The following is a 19,140-nucleotide window of genomic DNA, read 5'->3' as shown; positions in this document are numbered from 1 at the left end:
CATCTCAAGTCAGCACAGATCATCACAGGTTTCCTCTTTAACTGATAAAACAGAAGATGCGGCTGTTTGTGAGCTGCTGTCATGTTTGAACGCTACTTTTTCCTCTTTGTGCTGTTATTATTTACTTGTTTTGGCTTGTGTGTCTGCAACACTGTATGGCCAAAACTATGTGGACACCACTGTCCACGCACCTATGTTTTTTCATTGCATTATTTAAAGATGTATTTTGTGAAATATGGCCAGAAGTTAAAGGCAGGTGTCACACGGCGGCCATTTTCACACTCTGGGTGTGAAGCTCAAATGCTTGACTGCTGTGTTCCAGGTAGCATGACCTATAAATGTAGGAAATCTGACAAGTTCTGATTGATTGACAATGGACAGTGACAATCTGGAGGGACATCGGTCCATATTTCAACTTCCTAGCTGACGTTACAGTCTGATAGTGTTACGATACGTAACGTTACACGATACGTAATGCACATATTTTTTTTATGCCTTCGTGCCGGCAACTACCGAGGCCGTGGTTGGATGCTAACATTAGCTCAGGAATTATCAAATATGTTGCCTTACCCCAAAATATGCGTCGATGTCCTTCCAGGTTTTCACTCTCAGCATCTTTCCAGTTATTGACGATTTGTCAGATTCCCAAAGTTTATAAAACTTTCATCCTGGAAACCATCAGCACACGTTATCTCAGCTTTTGAAAATGGCCGTCGTGTGAATGTTGTCTACGAGCGGGCCAGTTCGAGTGTCCACATACTTCTGGCCATATTGTGTGTGTATAGCAGACACTTGGATTCGTTGCATCAGTCTTTCTAAATGCAAAGTAATCTGCCTGCTGTCTGCCCTCACTGTGAGCAACCTGTGTGATCAGCTGACTGATGATGTCACCAAGGTAACTTTATTACCTGTGTGTGTGTGTGTGTCTGTGTGTGTGCGTGTGTGTGTGTGTGTGTGATCCAGGCTCTAGATTTTATGATGTGGAGTCTGAAATCCAAGGTTGGTCCTGCTCTCACTGGCTTAGCGGCTGCTGCACTCTGTGTTTGGATGTTTGTCTGTGACGCTTCCTGCACGGCTGATGTTGCATGATTTCAGTCTATCGATAACGATTGATTATTTGTAATTAGGTGTTTTTAATAAAGACCAGGAGGGTGAAGGCTGGACTTTGAAGGGTGCTTACGCTGTGTCTGTCAAACTTATTCTTCTTGCTATTATTTTATCATAATTGATCGTTTCTAACCAGAACTGTCGATTGAACTTATCAGTCTTGACTTCTGATGGAAAGTTTCTGCCCCCACACATCCTGTTTATACACTAACAGGGCTGATTATCAGTGCCACACCCATCTGATCACATGTGTGTGTGTATGTGTGTGTATATCTGTATTTTAAGCGTGTTTTGGTGTCTCCAGCTGCCGTCCCTCTCCCGGCGTTGGTGGAAGATGACTTTGTGCCAGGTCGGTTGAACACGGTCTTTAATTGTTTTCTTCCTCTCTTCATAGTTAGACAAACGACTAATGATAATGAAGATGATGATAAAATTAGGATTACAAAAAGACCAATGAGTCTGTGTGAGGTGAAACACACAGTTTCTAGTTTCCCAGCCACAGTCCTCCAGAGGACTCGTGTTGTCAGCCTTCAAGCTGTCGTGAGGTTGAGATAAACTGTGATGTGTGTGTTACAGATGATCCTGGAGACAGTGAACATCCTCATGGTGAGGAAGCCTCTCTGTCTCCGTCCTCTGCTTTTACTACATGATCATAGTTTTCATATTAAATCACTCCTTTACTCTCTCTTATTTCAGAGGGTCGAGCCGACGGCATCGACACGACTGGAGGTGAGACATACAGGATGACATGTAATGTGTTGGCAGCAGCAGCAGCAGTCGTAGAGGCTGTGGTAGTCACTTTACAGCAGAGCAGTTAGAGCTGATCCAACGTTACGATACAGTCACTAGAAGTCGCTGGTCGAGCTTTCCGGATGTGGTGTTTTTGGTACCAAGAGAAGCAGTCGAGATAAACTGCTGATGTTTCTGTTGCAGTTCTGTTGGAGGAGCCGCCGCCAGAGGAGAGCGAAGGTGAGTCACAACAGAGTAAAACAGAGTTGCAGATCCCAGAAAACCAACATCTAACCTACTGTGATTATTTAACCTGCTTCAATGAGGCTTCAGTCATAGTTTCTTTTGACTGTCCCTCAGTACTCCAACATTGCTCCAGCGAGTTTCAATAGACCAAAGGAAAGACCTGGACTGTTGTGAAGTGTCTTGTGTGTGATCATGACTCTGACATGATTGTTTTTCTTTTCTGTTTGTCGTGTAGTGGAGTCGGGACAGTACTTAACAAGCTCCAAGTTCACGCAGGAAGCAGGTACAGTACGGATGGTTTCAGTTTAGTCTTATTGTCTTGTTTTTAGTATATTTGTGTGTTTTTTGTGTTTCTGTCTAAGGCTCTGAATACCCTGAAACATCCTGAGGAGTTTTTTCCAGACAGAAAAAGCTGGAGAGAAGTGGGGGAACATCAGTGACTGTTACTGAGTCACTTTGGAGGAATTTTTTGATTATTTTCTGGAAACATACCAGAAAACTTAGTAAACATGGAAAACAGAGCGTTTTATGTCCTGGAAATGCTCCAACTTTGTTCTGGAAGTCACTGAAATGTCATTAAACTCATAATGTGTGTTGTTCATCTCCCTTCAGAACCAGCTGTAGAAGCAGAGAACCAGCCCGAGCCAGCAGCAGAACCAGCACCTCAGAGTGAAACGGAGAGCGATCCAGCGGCTGATGGTGAGTGTTTGTCAAGATGTACGTGGTAAGAGGCACAGAATGAGAACGTTTCAACTTAAAAAGTAACTTGGCCCGTACGGGGATCGAACCCGCGACCTTGGCGTTATTAGCACCACGCTCTAACCAACTGAGCTAACCAGCCATGAGGTCACATGGTCAGTCATACAAACTCTGGTCTGATAAGTTGAGACTTTATATGGCTGCAGCTGCTGTAAATGCAGTGCTGCTGTTCAGCGCTGCTAAACAGAGTTACAAACAGAGACAGTCGCAGCTGAGCTGGTCTGTCAGCAGCAGTGAAACACCACCATCTAGTGGCCTGAAGGGAGATGACCGCTTTACCACCTTTCACCATCATTTGGCAGCTCGTCACTGGAGAAAATTCTTGAATATGGTAAATATTAGGTGTTGAAGTCTCTTCTGCTGTGTCACAGGAGCAACAGGGAAACAGGCCGAAGAGAAGCCCAAAGAAACAGGTAAAATCTGAAAAAGGAAAAGACGTTATGTTGCATTTTCACCCACGAAGCTTCTCACATTTTAATCTGTTGTCTTTTATAGTTTCTCCTCCAGCAAAGAAGAAGAAGCCAAAGTTACTGAATAAGTTTGATAAAACTATTAAAGCAGAAATCGACGCTGCAGAAAAGCTTCGCAAGAAGGTAAAGTCACGATATCCACTGTGCATTCAGCTGTGATACTTTAAATATTATGTGACATCATGTTGTAGCAGAAGGTGAAGGAAAAATCAGTGTTTCATTGAACTGTCCTGTTAGTTTGAGTTGAGATGATGCATGATGTTTGCTCTGTCCTCTTCTATCAGGGTAAGTTGGAGGAGGCGTTGAGAGCGTTTGAGACGTTGGTGCAGCTGCATCCACAGAGCCCCCGCGCTCGCTACGGACGAGCCCAGGTACTGCACAGTAAACCGGATCAGTACTGCAGCACAGTGAGGTGAAAGTGCTGTGATACGAGCGTTTAATATGTGTGTGTGTGTGTGGCAGACGGAGGACGACATGGCAGAGAAGATGCGTAGTAACGACATGCTGCAGAGAGCCATCAACAGCTACAGGGACGCTGCTGAGCTGCCGGACGTGACCCCCGACCTCCTGAGAGCTGCTCTGAAGAGACGAGCCGAGCGACAGCAGTTCCTCGGTACCGCTAATATTACAGCTACTTCACCCTGTCAGCTACAGGACGAGACAAGATAACATTTGTTTTGCATTCTGAGTTTCTGTACCTTTCACAGCGGTGAGTGATATTTCAAAAGTCAGTTGGCCCGTACGGGGATCGAACCCGCGACCTTGGCGTTATTAGCACCACGCTCTAACCAACTGAGCTAACCGGCCATGAAGTGGACGCATTTTTCCGGAAAGAGATTGCGCAATAGCTCGTTTTTTGTGCTGAACCAAGCAGTTAGGTAAAGGAGATAAAACACCACACCACAGACTGTGAGGTCAGGATTCTGTGTGGGAAATCTTAAATTTAAAATGGTGGTGAGTGATTTCCTAAAAGCAGCCTGGCCCGTACGGGGATCAGACCCACGACCTTGCTGTTATTACCTTCTAACCAGCTGAGATAACCAGCCATATCAACATATCATGAGCAAAATACCCAGATGATGATGATGATGATGAAGAGGACTACTGTCGGTCGTGTCAGATGAGGTCCAGATCTTTTCTGATTGAAACAGTTAAAGGTGAATTCACTCTTCTGACTCTCTCGTGTCTCTCGTGTCTCTCAGGTCGGATGCGTGGCTCTCTGGCGACGCTGGAGAGGCTGACTCAGATCTTTCCAGAAGACATCGGTCTGAAGAACGACCTGGGCGTCGCCCACCTGTTGCTAGGAGACAACAAGGGTGCCAAGAAGGTGTACGAAGAGGTGTGTGTACTGTATGCTGATAGATTCACCGGACCTCTTTCAAGTAGAGGTTTGTCTCTGATTGGTTGTCTGACGTCTGCACTTCTCCCACAGGTTCTGGCGGTTGCCCCCAGCAACGGCTTCGCCAAAGTTCACTACGGCTTCATCCTGAAGTCCGAGAACAAGATAGCAGAGAGTATCCCGTTCCTGAAGGTGAATACTCCACCTCATTATTGATTTTCAAGTTATTTTGAAACAACCTCCCCCCACATTTAACCCAACGCTGCCGTGTTGTGTCTCTGCAGGAGGGCTTGGAGTCCGGTGAGCCGGGGACGGATGACGGGCGTTTTTATTTCCACCTGGGCGACGCCCTGCAGCGGGTCGGAGACAACAGTGTGAGTAACACATAAAAACACACACACATGCAATACAATACACAAGTTATTACTGCTTACCTGCTACAGTCATCCATTATATCCAGACGTAGACGTTGAGCTGCAGTGCTGTCTGTTGACCACAAGATGGAGCCAGAAGCTCTAATTGAAAAGCCTCTCCTGAGTGATATGACCTTCTGCTGCACGGACAAAATAACAGAAACACCTGTGCATTATCATCCAGTCAGATACAACAGCATCACAAACTGCATCCCCAGTGACGATGGAAGACTTCACATCAGTCATAAACTCCTCAAAGACGTGACTCATGGTGCTGCATTGATTTAGATTATGTGGCTACTTCTGATGCTGAGCCACCTGAACCTGATAGTAATGTTTGTAGGTAGAAAGTAGAAATAGTAGATAGAAATACCAAAATAATGATTATTTCACTTGCAGTTGTGCATGTGGTTCGTCTGAGCCATCCCAGATGACAAACTGAACCAGCTTCATCCAGTAACATCTCTATCGTTGAGCCTTTAGATTCATAACGGATTCATGTTTGTTGCACAATTTGATAGTTTGATTCTTTGAGACTCCAGATTTTACACTGTGCTGTGTCTGCAAAAGGCAGTTGGCCCGTACGGGGATCGAACCCGCGACCTTGGCGTTATTAGCACCACGCTCTAACCAACTGAGCTAACCGGCAATGAAGAGCTGTTGTTGTGTCCACAGTCAGAGCTAATATGTTTTGGATGGTCAGTTTGTGGTTCACAGTCTTCAGTCTTCACATGTCCCTCCTGACTGTCCCTCCTGACTGTCCCTCAGACAGATGTTACTTTGTGTCGTGTGAAGAAACAAGAAGTGTCAGAATTTGATGAATGTTTGATTATTGGAAGAAGAAAATGGACATTTCTTCTCTGTGTGCACTGACTTTACTCCTGACATGAAAAGACTTGAGGCGTTTGTGAGAGTCAGGATTACGATCAGTTTAATTCAGCCCTGATGGGGACGTCTCCACATGTGTGATATCTTTATATAACTCTGCATTCAGATGTCGGTACGTTTGCTAAGGTCTCTGACTGAAGTTCACTGTATTAAAGAAGTTGGTGAGAGAGTGTTGCTTCAACAGCTGTTTGACCCGTACGGGGATTAAACCCTCGGTCACTGAAGTGACGTTCAAAGATATTTAACACATTTTCACACAAATTCAGGAAACATGAAAATCATTTGGCCCAAACAAGATTTAGAAAAACTCCCTAACTGTCTGCCTGCCTGTCTGTCTGTCTGTCTGCCTGTCTGTCTGCCTGTCTGTCTGCCTGTCTGTCTGTCTGTCTGTCTGTCTGTCTGCCTGTCTGTCTGCCTGTCTGTCTGCCTGTCTGTCTGTCTGCCTGTCTGTCTGCCTGTCTGTCTGTCTGCCTGTCTGCCTGTCTGTCTGCCTGTCTGTCTCTCCAGGCCTACCACTGGTACGAGCTGGGTCACCAACATGGACACTTCGCCTCGGTGTGGCAGAGGTCTCTGTACAACGTGGACGGACTGAAGGCTCAGCCGTGGTGGACGCCTAAAGAGACGGGATACACCGACCTGGTGAAGGTGAGGGCTCCCAGAGAGTCTGCATGAGCACGAGGCAGGTTTATTCTCAGCGAGACGTTTTAAAGCGGAGCCGTGTTTGTCTTCAGACGCTGGAGAGGAACTGGAAGACGATCAGGGACGAGGCTCTGGCTGTGATGGACCAGAGCACCAGATCGTTCGTACCTGAGGACGAGAACCTGAGAGAGAGGGGAGAGTGGGGCCAGTACACGCTCTGGCAACAAGGTACCACCGACACCGCACACGTGTTCGGACTTTGTTTTAATCCTGTGTTTGATTTATTTTAGTTTCAGGTAGTTTTCAGAGTGAATTTCCTCCCCCTCGTTAAGTGAAGCAGGCAGGACGGGTGGCGGCCACCAAATGTAAAGAATAAAATAATAACTGTCGATTGCAGCTCTGATGACGTTTGATCGGTTTTGTATTTTTGTGTGTTTTAGGGAAAAAAGTTGGAAATTCCTGTCAGGGAGTCCCGAAGACCTGCTCACTGCTGGAGAGATACTCTGAGGCTACAGGCTGCAAGAGAGGACAGGTACACACACACACACACACACACACACACACACACACACACACACACACACACACACGCTGCTGTTCGATGTGTCCGTCTGCTGATTTTTAAGGATTTTGTTGCTAAAAATATCCAGAAACTCTGCAGCTGAAGTTCAGATCAGATCTGAGCTTTTACCCTCTGAACCAGGAACAGAACCCACTGCAGTCCACTTAATCTGCTTATGTTTTTTAATGTGTGTGTGTGTGTGTGTGTGTGTGTGTGTGTGTGTGTGTGTGTGTTCAGATTAAGTTCTCCGTCATGCAGCCTGGTACTCATGTGTGGCCTCACACTGGTCCCACTAACTGCAGACTGAGGATGCACCTCGGCCTCGTCATCCCCAAACAGGGCTGCAGGATCCGCTGCACCGACCAGACCAGGTACCACCCTCCTCCTCATCCTCTTCATCCCCCTCATCTTTTTCATCCTCTTCATGGTCCTCATCCTCCTCCTCATCCTTCTCATCTCCTTATCGTATCTTCTCTCCTTTCCTTGTTCCTTCTCCTCTCTTCTCCTCTTTCTGTCCTTTCCCCTCCTTGCTTCCTCTCCTCTCCCTGTTCCCTCCCATCTCTTGTCCTTACTTCCTTTCCTTTCCCTCTCTCCCTGCTCACCTCTCGTTGTCCTCCGTGTGTCTCAGGGAGTGGGAGGAGGGTAAAGTCCTCATCTTCGACGACTCCTTTGAGCACGAGGTTTGGCAGGAAGCCGACAGTTACCGCCTCATCTTCATCGTGGACGTGTGGCACCCGGAGCTGACGGCGTACCAGCGGCAGACTCTGAGCCCCATTTAGATGAAAGCGAGCGCGGCGAGGACGGAGCCGGTCGTCAGCCGGGTAAGAACAGAGCGACACGTCTAACGGACCGGCTGATTCTTCTCCTGCGGACAAACTGATAAAAACCCTGAGGAGAGTCACGAGGACAGTTTGACCGACGGTGATCATTTTTATGTTTTTGTGGATAAACTACTAAAGTTGTCGAAGAGCGACGAAGGATGTTACCATCGGACTGAAGGTGGGAATGAAAAACAGAGTTACTACTGACTTTACTACCAGACACAACACACGGTACTCGTTACAGCCTGTCTGGACCGGCGCACGGTTCAGTCAGTGCTGGAAATCTTGTGATGGACTTCAAAATGTATTTTCTCGATCTGGAGATGATTCCAGATGTTACAAACCAGCTCTCTGGTGTTTCTTGCCTTCATGTCACTGATTGAAATGTTGAAACACTAAACTTAGAACAGGCTGAAGGAATCTGTTAATGAAACGAAGCCTTAATTTGACCCGACCACTATGCATCACCTCAGTTTATCCAGCCGGGTTTTTAGTTCACTTTTTCATCACTTTTGCACAGTAACAAGGAAACATGTTATCAAAGATGATTTATATTTATATTAAAAATAAAAATGACTGAAAAAATCTCAAGTGTTTGTTTGTTTCTTCCAGACGATGTTTTGTGTTGAGCTGATGCTCCTCTGAAGAGTTTTATCACCAGACCCCTTTAACAATTCAAGTGATTTAAGAGTTGTTGAATGAGGAGAAACTTTATATTTTATTTCCAGGTCATGTGACGCATCGAGTCAAAATAAATGCTCATCCTCTTTTTTTCCCTTTCCTCTTCTTGTTTCCTCCCATCTCCTCTCCTGTCCTTATTTCCTTTCCTTACTTCTCCTCCTCTCCTCTCTTTGCTTCCTTGCATTTACTTATTTTCTGTTTCTTCCCTTCTCCCCTTTGCTCCTCCTGTCCTGTTTGTCTCCTGTTTCCTTTCCTATCTTTTTTTCATTTCCTTTCCTTGTCTCCTCTCCTCTCTTCTTTCCTTTCTCCTCCTCTCCAAGATGTTTTCCTGTACTGGTTGAACGAGACACACCTTTTTTTTTTTTGCTTCTTCTATTTTATATTAATCATTTTATTTTTATTTTTTAATATATATATTTTATGAACCCATTGAGTCAAAATCAAAGCTGACATGTCGTCCTAGACTCTTTTTATATTGGATTTGAGTGCTTCTTTTTTTTTTATAACAAAAATGTTCACATTATTACATAGAAAATGAAATAAAATACTATTTGAAATGAAAAAACTTATTTATTTCAGTAGCTTCCATGTCAGGAAAAAAATATTAATAATAAAAAAAGAATCACCAAAATTGAATCAGTGCAGGAAGACATTTCAGTAAAATCCATTAATCACACATTAGCAACAAAAAAGGTGAATTATTTGAAACCGATTAACATTTTTTGCTACAATTTTCACTAATAAGTGTGAGACAGCATGAAGCTGCTGAACACACCTGTGGTTCAGAGGTGAGCTAACGTCCTCGTACCGCCAACATCAGCTCAAACTGACGAACTGTCGAATATCCAACATGAAACTAACTTCACCGCGGTCGACATCAGGATATTCATGTGCTGCCGTCGCCATAGCAACAGCCATCTCTCTATATAAAGTTTATTATTGTTATTTCAACTGTTCCTTCAATGTTTCCCTTCAAAATAAAATCCCAGCAGTGGAATGAAACAACGGGCTCACGTTGGTGTAAATGTTTACTTCTATACATTCATTGAAAGGAAATACATTACATTACAGTCGCGTGGAGATCAGATCACTGCTCAGTGTAGCCCTGATGATGAGTCAAACACACTGCAAAAGATCATGACAGACTTGGCTTCTATATATTACAAATAATCCACATTATATCAAGATATGTGAAGTGAGAATTATCGGCCTGCACGTGTTCTTGCTCTCCTCACAGACATAATGTCCGACCAGTCGCCTCCGTTGATTTCAGACAGAAATGAAAAAGTCCACCTCGATGCAGAAACTGAAGATAACTCCACTTTAAATATCTCAGGATAAAACTGGCCAAGTGTTACAGTTTTTTGCAGTGTAATAATACTTGTAACAATATTATACAATCTTCAAATAAGTTAAATTCAATAAAAACAATCTTTGCCTTCACTGTCGAGGTTAAAGGTGATCATTTGGCATCCTGCGGTCTCTTCACAGCACCACACGTCTTCAGAAACGTGTCACTCTGGTAGAACAGCTCTTAAACATCTTCATGCACGTGAGCCGGTTATAATATCTGGCCATTTTGCCTGGTGCTTTTATTTTTAAATGCTTGTGCAGAGTTGGTCTAACTTGACGTGATTTTTTTTTTTTTGTTTCACATGAAAGAAAAAAGGTGAAATTATTCTACCGAAGTGAAGTTTCTTCACGCGTCCTTTCTCCGTTCGTTTGACAAGTGATTTGTTGAATTTCGGGACATTCGGGTGAATTAAGTTAAAGTGTTTTGATTCAGTAATTTAAATTCTCCAGCGACGAGATAAAGACCTCAGAGTCCTGATGAACCGCCGCGTCAGCTACCTGAAAGTTTGGATTTCCATTTTTTAGATTCACAGCTTTAAAAAAGTTCTTCAAACATTCACGGCTGAGTTTCACCAACAAGGATCATCTCTGACCTTTTAATTAAATCACAGCTCGTCAGCTGTACCTCTAATTTAAACCTGAATTAAACAAGATAATGTGAAACTGTATTTTAAAGCTGCATTCATAGATTTCCAGCCGCTTGAGGGAAGCAGAAACAAGCAGTAAACATCATAATCACCTCGTTTCAACCATTAAACGTTTTTCCACTAAAAACGCAGCATTCAGCGTTTAATTTGGAAATAATATTTAGATTTTAAAGTCTTCAAATGTCAACAAACATTCAGTTTACAGGAGATCAAACTGAGAAAAGTGGAACATTTCTTAATTAAGTTCATTTTTGGTGCTTTACAGCAATTTATTGTTTATCAATGTTGTCTCTAATTCATGTTCTGTCACATTTTGACAAACACCTCCTTCCTCGCTCTGACTCTCTTCTCAAGTTGTAGCGACAGGTGACCAAATGAAACGCACCCTTACCTGATGATGTAAACACGCAGGTGAAGGTCTCATCTTTAAATATCTTTAAATCTGGTTTCATCATTTTAAACTGAAAGTAAATAAACATGATTTAAGTTAAGAGATGTTCAGATGGATCCTTGCTGGTGCAGCCCGCTCTACATGTTCCTTAGTTCTGATTGTACGCGTCAGCTTTCTTCAGTGACGTGACCCGGCGTTAGTCTGTCGCTCTCTGAGGTTTAAATAAAGTTTCAGCACATCCTCACATCGTGTTCTGACCCACAGAAACAGAACGGCATCACGGATTAAATGTGATCACGGTGTTACATTCCTGCTCGACAGAATCAACAAGAACTCGAAGCACGCGGCCGTGCAGCACAAACACAAACACCTCGGAGCGTGTCGTCGTGGACCGGGACAGCAGGACGGGCCGCTGGCTGGAGGGAGGCTCAGCTGGGAGGCATTAGACGGCTCAGAGACAGGACAGACTGTGTGTGTGTGTGTGTGTGTGTGTGTGTGTGTGTGTGTGTGTGTGTGTGTGTGTGTGTCGTTCAGGAAGTTCAGTCGCTGTCAAAGTTCAGGTCAACAAGACGAGAGGACGCAAGTTCAAATCCACCAGCTTAATACACAGCTGCTGGTGTGTGTGAGTGTGTGTGCGTGTGTGTGTGATGCGATGCTGTGATGTATTTGTGTCTCTAAACGTGTGTTTTAAGTCTGTACATGTGTGTAAATACAGTGTGTGTGATGGCTCTACAGTGAGTGTGTTACCGTCTATGGGTACACTGTGTGTGTGTGTGTGTGTGTGTGTGTGTGTGTGTGTGTGTGTGTGTGTGTGTGTGTGTTCAGTCCAGGGCCAGTAGTGGTGTGCTGGTGTCTCTGTCTGTTTGTCGGAGAGTTCCTGGTTCCACCGCCGACTGAGACCTGAAACACACACACACACACACACACACACACACACACCAAAGACAGTTTCAGTTTGGTTCAGTATTTATTAAACGTTGGAACTGAAACTCTGTAAAAACAAGGATCTAGGAAAGGAAATAAAACAGGAGAGGAAACGAGGAAACCCTTCCTCCTCACCTCTTCATCATGTCCTTGTCTCCTCCTCCTCCTCCTCCACAGTTCTCGCGGACGTGCAGGGCGTCGTAGGTCAGCGTGTACTCCGTCTCGTCGTTGTAGTCGGGGCCCAGCAGCGTTCGGGCCCAGATGCCCATATCGTACGGCGGCAGCGTCCCGCCGAACTCTGACGGCAAACACTCGGGCTGGATGAGCTGGTGGAGCGAGTTCAGGTTGTTACCGTGGAGGAAGATCTGAGGAGGAGACGAGGAGAGGAGATGAGAGGAGGAGAGGAGGAGATGAAAAGGAAAGGAGGAGAGGAAGAGGGAGAGGAGGAAACGAGGAGACGAGGAGAAGAGGTGAGAGAAGGAGACGAGGAGAGGAGATGAGAGGGGAGGAGATGAGAGGAGAGGAGGAGAGGAAGAGGGAGAGGAGGAAACGAGGAGACGAGGAGAAGAGGTGAGAGAAGGAGACGAGAGGAGATGAAGAGAGGTAAAGGAGAGGAGAGATGAGGACAGGAGAGGAGAGAAAAAGGGACACAAGGAGATGGGATGACAGGAGAGGACATAAGGAGACAGGACAAGGAGAGGGGGAAGGAGGAGAGTAGAGGAAACGAGGAGAGAAAGTTGGAGAGGAGATGAAAAAGAAAGCAAAGGAAACAAGGGAAGGAATAAAGAAACAGAAGAAAAGAGGAGAGAAGAGGAAACAAAGAGAAGATGAGAGGGAAAACAAGGGAGGAACAGAGAAGAGGAGGGTGTTAATGATCAAAAGAGAAGATGAGCGACGAAGGAGAAACCTAAGAGGAGAAAAGGTGACAATGAAAGGAGACGAGAGGCAGAAGCAGGAAGAAAAAGAGGAGATAAAGGAGGAGAGGTGAGGTGAAAGGAGGCAGGAGAGGAGCCCAGAGAAGGAGAGGAGGAAGAAAATAAAGAAAGAAGTGACGTGTTCACCCGTTTCCTGGTCTTGTCTTTGAGGAAAGGTTTGATGATGGTGTACATGGCGTGAATGTACCACGGCTGATTCACAAAATGGATTCCTCCGAACCGAGCGGGAAAACTGTCCTGAGGAGACGAGGAGAGGAGACAAGGAAAGGATTAACGGATCAGTCCTGAGGAGCTGTGCAGCTACAGGAGCTCAGTGTTCACTGTGTCTCACCTGGAGGCCTTCGATGGCCAGCTTCAGGATGTTGGGGGTGAGCTTGGAGGCCTGTTTGAAGGAGAAGTTGCTCCAGTCGATGATGAGGATGAACCCGTTGATCTGGAGCTCCGGGTTCTCTATCAAAACCTCCAGAGACAGCAGGATCGCCCGCAGGATGTCGGTGAACGAGTTCCTGATGGAGGAGAAGGAGGACGAGATTACACACAACCCCAACACACCACACACACACACACTGCTGTAGCCGCACTGAGGCGTCTCACTGGAGTGTGTCCTGGTCCTCGTTGGGACGGAGGTAAGTGTTGAAATGGTTGTCTGTTTACAAAAACACCATCGACCACTACTGATAGAAACTGGAGATAGGGTGTGTGTGTGTGTGTGTGTGTGTGTGTGTGTGTGTGTGTGTATATCAACAGTTAATCAATAGTTAAAGGGAGTGTGACGGTCCTTCACGCTGTAAGTCTTAACTACAACTGGCTGTGTGTGTTCTGGTGTATTTTTAGTACAGAAATGACCCATTAGACAATCAATACAGAGACGTGTGTGTGTGTGTGTGTGCGTGTGCGTGTGTGTGTGTGTGTGTGTGTGTGTGTGTGTGTGTTACCTGCTCTGGTCCCAGTTGGAGGCGAACAGGATGAGGATTTTTCGGCCATGTTGGTCTGGAGTCTCCAGTACACCCGGGAAACCATCCATCAGTGCCCGCTTGATACCCGGGTCGTCCACCTGACACAGAAGAAGAAGAATGATGTGTGTTTGAAACCAGCGCCTCAGTGAGCAGCGTCCTGTTCAGTGTGGTAACGGACCTTGAAGCTCTGGAACATGTCCAGGTTCTGCTGTCTGAACTGGAAGTACTGGGCCAGCAGTCTGAAGGTCTCCACCTGGTCAAACTTCCTGGCTCTCAGGAAACGCAGGATGAAGTCGTCGTCCGTCCGCAGGAACCCGATGTCCGGCCGCGTCACGATCATGTCCCGCACCTCCAGAGACGGAAACACGAGGCATCGGTTAATTGTGTTCGTTTGTTTCTTGTTTGGTTCAACAGCAGGTTTTTCCTTGCATGGCTTTATTTGATAGGACAGCTGAGAGATGACTGAGTGTGGGGAAGACATGCAGCAAATGGCCACAGGTCGGACTCGAAACCTGTCTCCACCACATCTTTACAGAGACCTGTCTCCACCACATCTCTACAGAGATCTGTCTTCACCACATCTTTACACAGACCTGTCTCCACCACATCTTTACAGAGACCTGTCTCCACCATGTCTTTTAAGAGACCCGTCTCCACCACATCTTTACAGAGACCCGTCTCCACCACATCTTTACAGAGACCTGTCTCCACCACTTCTTTACAGACACCCGTCTCAACCACATCCTTACAGAGACCCGTCTCCACCACGTCTTTACAGAGACCTGTCTCCACCACATCTTTACAAAGACCTGTCTCCACCACATCTTTACAAAGACCTGTCTCCACCACATCTTTACACAGACCTGTCTCCACCACATCGTTACACAGATCTGTCTCCACCACATCTTTACAGAGATCTGTCTTCACCACATCTTTACAAAGACCTGTCTCCACCACGTCTTTACAGAGACCTGTCTCCACCACATCTTTACAGAGACCTGTCTCCACCACATCTTTACACAGACCTGTCTCCACCACATCTTTACACAGACCTGTCTCCACCACATCTTTACAGACACACGTCTCAACCACATCCTTACAGAGACCTGTCTCCACCACGTCTTTAAAGAGACCCATCTCCACCCCATCTTTAAAGAGACCCATCTCCACCACGTCTTTACGGAGACCCATTTCCACCACAACATCTCAGATCAAGCTGTTGCACTCAACAGACGGACCATGTTCTGAGCCGACAGAGCGAGGTGGACTCTGTGTTTATAACGTCGATGCTTGGTGCTCACACAGTCAAACTTGAACGCAGCATAACACACTGATGGTTTGTGAAGATACCAGAACAGCAGCAGTCTAGTACTTTAAAAACCTGTCATCATTTGAGCTGACTGCCATGAACAAGCTAACGTTAGCTAAGCATGGTGGATATACCTGCTGGATGTCCTGATGCAGAGTGTCCGGGTTCTCGTTCAGCTCTAGACGAGCCTTCTCCGTCGTCTCTGAGCTCAGACCGGCGTGTAGATGCGTCATCATGGTGACTCACTCCGGTTTGGTTCCTACAAATGTGTTTCTGCACAAACTGAAGTCCTTTAGATCAACAGACGGATCCGTTCTTTCCACCTGTGATGTCTCAAGTTTCAGAGTTCTGTTCCAACTTTCTCCACAGTTTGGTTCAGATGTACAATCTTCTGTGGCTCAGTTGTGAATTTGGTTGTTGAAGAAGTAAATGGAGTCTTTGCCCTTTTATCTGTAACACAATCTTATTTGCTGTCTGTGTTTTTTATTTTAAATTCCATATTTATAAAAACAGCATGTGGGACAGTGTTTCAATCAGAGTCGCCAGTAGGAGACAATCGTGCTCGTCTGTCAACAATCGTCTCTGCGCTCGTCTTCTACATCGTTGGTTCGTAGGAAGCTGAAGGTTTTTGGTTGTTGATGCTGGAGTGAAACGCTGACTCGATTTCAGGTTTTGGTTTGACGTTCAGACAGTTCTGCGCTGGCTTCACATCCTTTTTGTCCCGAGTTTCTTCCCGTTCGGCGTCTCACAGCTCCCTCCTCCTCCTGCTCTCTGTCATCTTTCAGGTTTCAGGTTTTATCAGACCTCGTCGACTCTCCGCTGCGTCATGACGAGAAGTTTGTAGATGGACGATTGGTGACGAGTCCTGCTGTTCTGCACTGAGGTCGTGACCTCAGTTGGGTTGTCGGAGAAAGGTCAAAGGTCAGTAAAGGCAACTGGGTCTGATCGGGGCGTCCTCAACCTGCAGGAGAGAGAAGAGACAAACGTTTAGAGAACAGGAAATGTTTGTTGGTTGGATGGAGGACGGTCTCGGCCCAGAATAGACCATGTTGACTGTGCAGGGACTGCAGGGATTTTTCTCACTTTATCCAACAGTTTTTTAAATTTCTCCGGGAGTGCATGAAGCTGGTGGCTGGTAACTATTGGGCCTCGGTGGAAGTCTAGTTTCAAACATTTATTGTTTTTTTTTCCTTTAAAAGAACAAAAAGTCGTGTTTGACGCAACAATAAAATATATTTGATGAGGGGACGTCTCCAGCCGTGCTCGTGGCACAAAATCTAGTTTCATTGACCCAGATGTTGGAACATCTGCAGCCACGTTTGAGATGGCAAAAAACATGTTGACGATGATGAGAGGTTCGGACACTTCCAGCCGTGTTTGTGGCGACAATAACTGAATAATTTTGACAAGAACTTCAGACATCTCATGTCACGTTTGAGACGACAAAAAACAATATGTTTTAACGAGATGTCGGGACAAGAACTCAGGACATCTCTCGCCGTGTTTGGTGCAACAAAAACAGATATTTCTGATATAAAGTCTGGACACTGCAGCCAATGTTTGAGGGGACCAGAACAGGTATTTTAGGCCAAAACAGGATCTTTTCTAAACCCTAACCAAGTGTTTGTGTGTCTGTAACCTCACCTAAAGAACTTGAAGGTTGCAATAGAAGTAAAGTTAATTTATTGTGGCGATTGGTTGGTTTTGAGCTGCGGTCCAGTCTCAATCCTTGGGATCAATAAAGCCTGATCTGTGTTTTATCTCCATCTGGGGGTCGGTGCTTCAGATGACCTCCTGCCCAGCCTCCACACACCCCCGGGCCCCCCGCTCGTCCCCATCTGCCGCTCACATTAACTGTGTCAGATGTGTCCCGTCCACTGACACAGCACCGTGAGACAACAGACACTCAAAGGTCCCACTGGGCTCAGTGCTACATTTACACCAGAGTCCAACACCGAGACAATGAGCACATCTGAGCTGATCGATGGAGACGAGCAGCGATTAATGATAGAAGTGACCCTGTGTGTGTGTGCGTGTGTGTGTGTGTGTGTGTGTGTGTGTGTGTGTGCGTGTGTGTGTGTGCGCGCGTGCATCCTCACCAAATGGTAAAATGTGAGAGCATCCTCCACAAGTGAGCTCGTGTCTGTGTGATCAGCTTCTTCTTCGTGTCTCTCACAGAGGGACGTGATGAAATACTCACGGAGAAGCGACCTGCTAGGTGTGCTGGTTGAATCCCGGCCGTCCTGGCTGGCCCGACGGCCCTCCGGTGCTGCTGCTGCTGCTGATGCTGGGGACGGTGGCGGTGGTGGCCATCGGTATCCCGCGGACAAAAGAGGTTTCGGTCCAAATGAAAGATGAGACGGAGGGCAGATGGATACAGAGCGAGAGTCCCTGAAGGCGTCAGAGGAGATTAAAGTGCGTCCTTGCGGGTCCGTGCGGGCATCGTAGCGTGAGAGGACGGAGCATCACACTGAGATGCGTTTTCACTTTGTGCTCCGAGAAGACGTCAGGATGCTCCGGGAGCGTCAGCTTTTCAGAATAAGCAGCGCCACTTCCGGTCACCACTTTCAAAATTAAATACTTTTTTTTTTTTCTTTTCAATTCAGGTTTTTTTCTCTGAACCAAAATAAATAATTTAATCTGACTGGAAATAACCTACACATCACTGAAATTTTGTTTATTGTGCAAAAAGGCTTTTATTTTTTATTTTTTTATTCTATTCTACTTGTGATTGTTTATACACTGTTTGTTCTCATGTGATGCTGAGTCACATTTCTCCTATGGGGGATCAATAAAGGTACATCTTAGCTTAGCTTAGCTTACCTTAGCTTATTCACATGGTACATTCACCACATACACAAATGAAAAAACACAGAAAAAACTTTCATTTGCTTTCTTTTTTCTTTTCTTTTTTTTGAAAATTAGTTTGTTGTTTATCTTTTAATCAACATAATAATGTAATAGTGTATGGATACTTGTCTAATTACCACTGGATCATTAAAAATAACTCAGTCTCACTTGAGCACAGCTCTGTGTAGAAGAGCAGTGACATCAGTTATATTGTTTTCTTTCAGTCAATAAGCCTTTAAACTGTTAGAAAACTGTTATAATATTTCAAAGTCTAATGTCTGACTGACAAACACAGACAGTGATTTAGACGACTGCCTATAAAACATAAAACACTGCTCAGGTGGCTGTGCATCCGACTTCATGAGAATAATTATCAAAACTTATTTTACCAGACTGATTTTATACTAGATTCAATATCGTTACTCAACATATACAGTACAACATCCTCGGTGCATCCAGGTCACCTCAACAACTCGTTTGTTAGTGACAAACTCCATGCTTTAATTTTGAAGGCCCACTCTGTCGGTTTCCGGCCTCGCTCTCGCTAACCCGGTCTGACTTCACGCACCTGGACGCTGTGACAGCAGCTGACGGCCATGCGCGTTCACGAGTCAACCTGGACAGATTGTAGGTTGTACGTGCACACGCACTGGGCTGGTGCGCGCACACGAGCGCACGCATATATACATAAAAGGCGACAGGAAGTCGACACAAAATAAAATCTATGATGCAGTATTTTTAATTACATTTTTACATCAGATTTATTCTTTATCATTTATTTATTTATTTATTTATTTATTGTAACCTCCTTTCTAATATGTGTAGTTGTCTGTTTCTTTTTCTGTTGTCACCTGACAGGAACTTTAATATTTCATAACCCCAGTCTATTAATTTTTATCTTATATATATTAAGTGTTTATTATTATTAACATTACTGAACCTAACAACAGTATCTGAGAAGAATATTAATGATAGTAATAATAAGAACATTTCTCAATGACACTGTTGTTTTTGTTTTTACTTTATTAGTTTGATTTTGAATTTTAAAAAATTAATGCGAGAAAAATAAATATTCAAACTCCTGTAGATTAAGTCCAGAAGCACAAGCATTATCATAATAA

The 19,140-nt window shown here is 45.1% G+C and overlaps 2 protein-coding genes across 7 annotated transcripts in view; one reads left to right on the top strand and one right to left on the bottom strand.

Annotated features, from left to right (window-relative positions):
* The window catches only part of LOC311249195 (aspartyl/asparaginyl beta-hydroxylase-like), a 33,082-nt gene extending 24,532 nt beyond the window's left edge, over positions 1 to 8,550 (top strand). For 2 of the 5 annotated variants that reach the window (XM_084340053.1, XM_084340055.1), the window contains 19 exons: positions 964 to 999; positions 1,412 to 1,456; positions 1,684 to 1,713; positions 1,804 to 1,836; positions 2,041 to 2,076; positions 2,318 to 2,365; positions 2,695 to 2,781; positions 3,213 to 3,254; positions 3,337 to 3,434; positions 3,596 to 3,682; positions 3,774 to 3,924; positions 4,514 to 4,650; positions 4,744 to 4,842; positions 4,935 to 5,024; positions 6,459 to 6,596; positions 6,683 to 6,818; positions 7,031 to 7,122; positions 7,390 to 7,523; positions 7,781 to 8,550. In XM_084340053.1, the coding sequence (XP_084196179.1) occupies positions 964 to 999; positions 1,412 to 1,456; positions 1,684 to 1,713; positions 1,804 to 1,836; positions 2,041 to 2,076; positions 2,318 to 2,365; positions 2,695 to 2,781; positions 3,213 to 3,254; positions 3,337 to 3,434; positions 3,596 to 3,682; positions 3,774 to 3,924; positions 4,514 to 4,650; positions 4,744 to 4,842; positions 4,935 to 5,024; positions 6,459 to 6,596; positions 6,683 to 6,818; positions 7,031 to 7,122; positions 7,390 to 7,523; positions 7,781 to 7,931 (1,670 nt within the window). In that variant the 3' untranslated portion in view covers positions 7,932 to 8,550. The remainder of the gene's footprint in view (positions 1 to 963; positions 1,000 to 1,411; positions 1,457 to 1,683; positions 1,714 to 1,803; positions 1,837 to 2,040; positions 2,077 to 2,317; positions 2,366 to 2,694; positions 2,782 to 3,212; positions 3,255 to 3,336; positions 3,435 to 3,595; positions 3,683 to 3,773; positions 3,925 to 4,513; positions 4,651 to 4,743; positions 4,843 to 4,934; positions 5,025 to 6,458; positions 6,597 to 6,682; positions 6,819 to 7,030; positions 7,123 to 7,389; positions 7,524 to 7,780) is intronic. The other 3 variants (XM_084340054.1, XM_084340056.1, XM_084340057.1) reach the window with 3 other exon arrangements.
* A 1,114-nt stretch (positions 8,551 to 9,664) lies between these two features.
* Positions 9,665 to 17,684, bottom strand: LOC311249216 (clavesin-1-like). Of its 2 annotated transcripts, none has more exons than XM_084340088.1 (8): positions 17,269 to 17,684; positions 15,304 to 16,130; positions 14,039 to 14,209; positions 13,840 to 13,958; positions 13,236 to 13,410; positions 13,031 to 13,141; positions 12,105 to 12,334; positions 9,665 to 11,945 (listed from the first exon to the last, which is right to left on the bottom strand). In XM_084340088.1, exons 2-8 carry the CDS (start codon positions 15,403 to 15,405, stop codon positions 11,867 to 11,869), a joined length of 987 nt encoding a protein of 328 aa, XP_084196214.1. In that variant the 5' UTR covers positions 15,406 to 16,130; positions 17,269 to 17,684; the 3' UTR covers positions 9,665 to 11,866. The 2 variants fall into 2 exon arrangements, with proteins under 2 accessions (XP_084196214.1, XP_084196215.1); XM_084340089.1 differs by having other exon boundaries at positions 17,370 to 17,684.
* Positions 17,685 to 19,140: the final 1,456 nt, after the last annotated feature.

This window comes from Pagrus pagrus (assembly GCF_965226575.1).
Source record: "Pagrus pagrus genome assembly, chromosome: 20".
Classification (NCBI taxonomy): Eukaryota; Metazoa; Chordata; class Actinopteri; order Spariformes; family Sparidae; genus Pagrus; species Pagrus pagrus.
The sequence above is the reverse complement of the archived record's forward strand: the minus strand, read 5'-3'. Positions and strand labels throughout refer to the sequence as shown.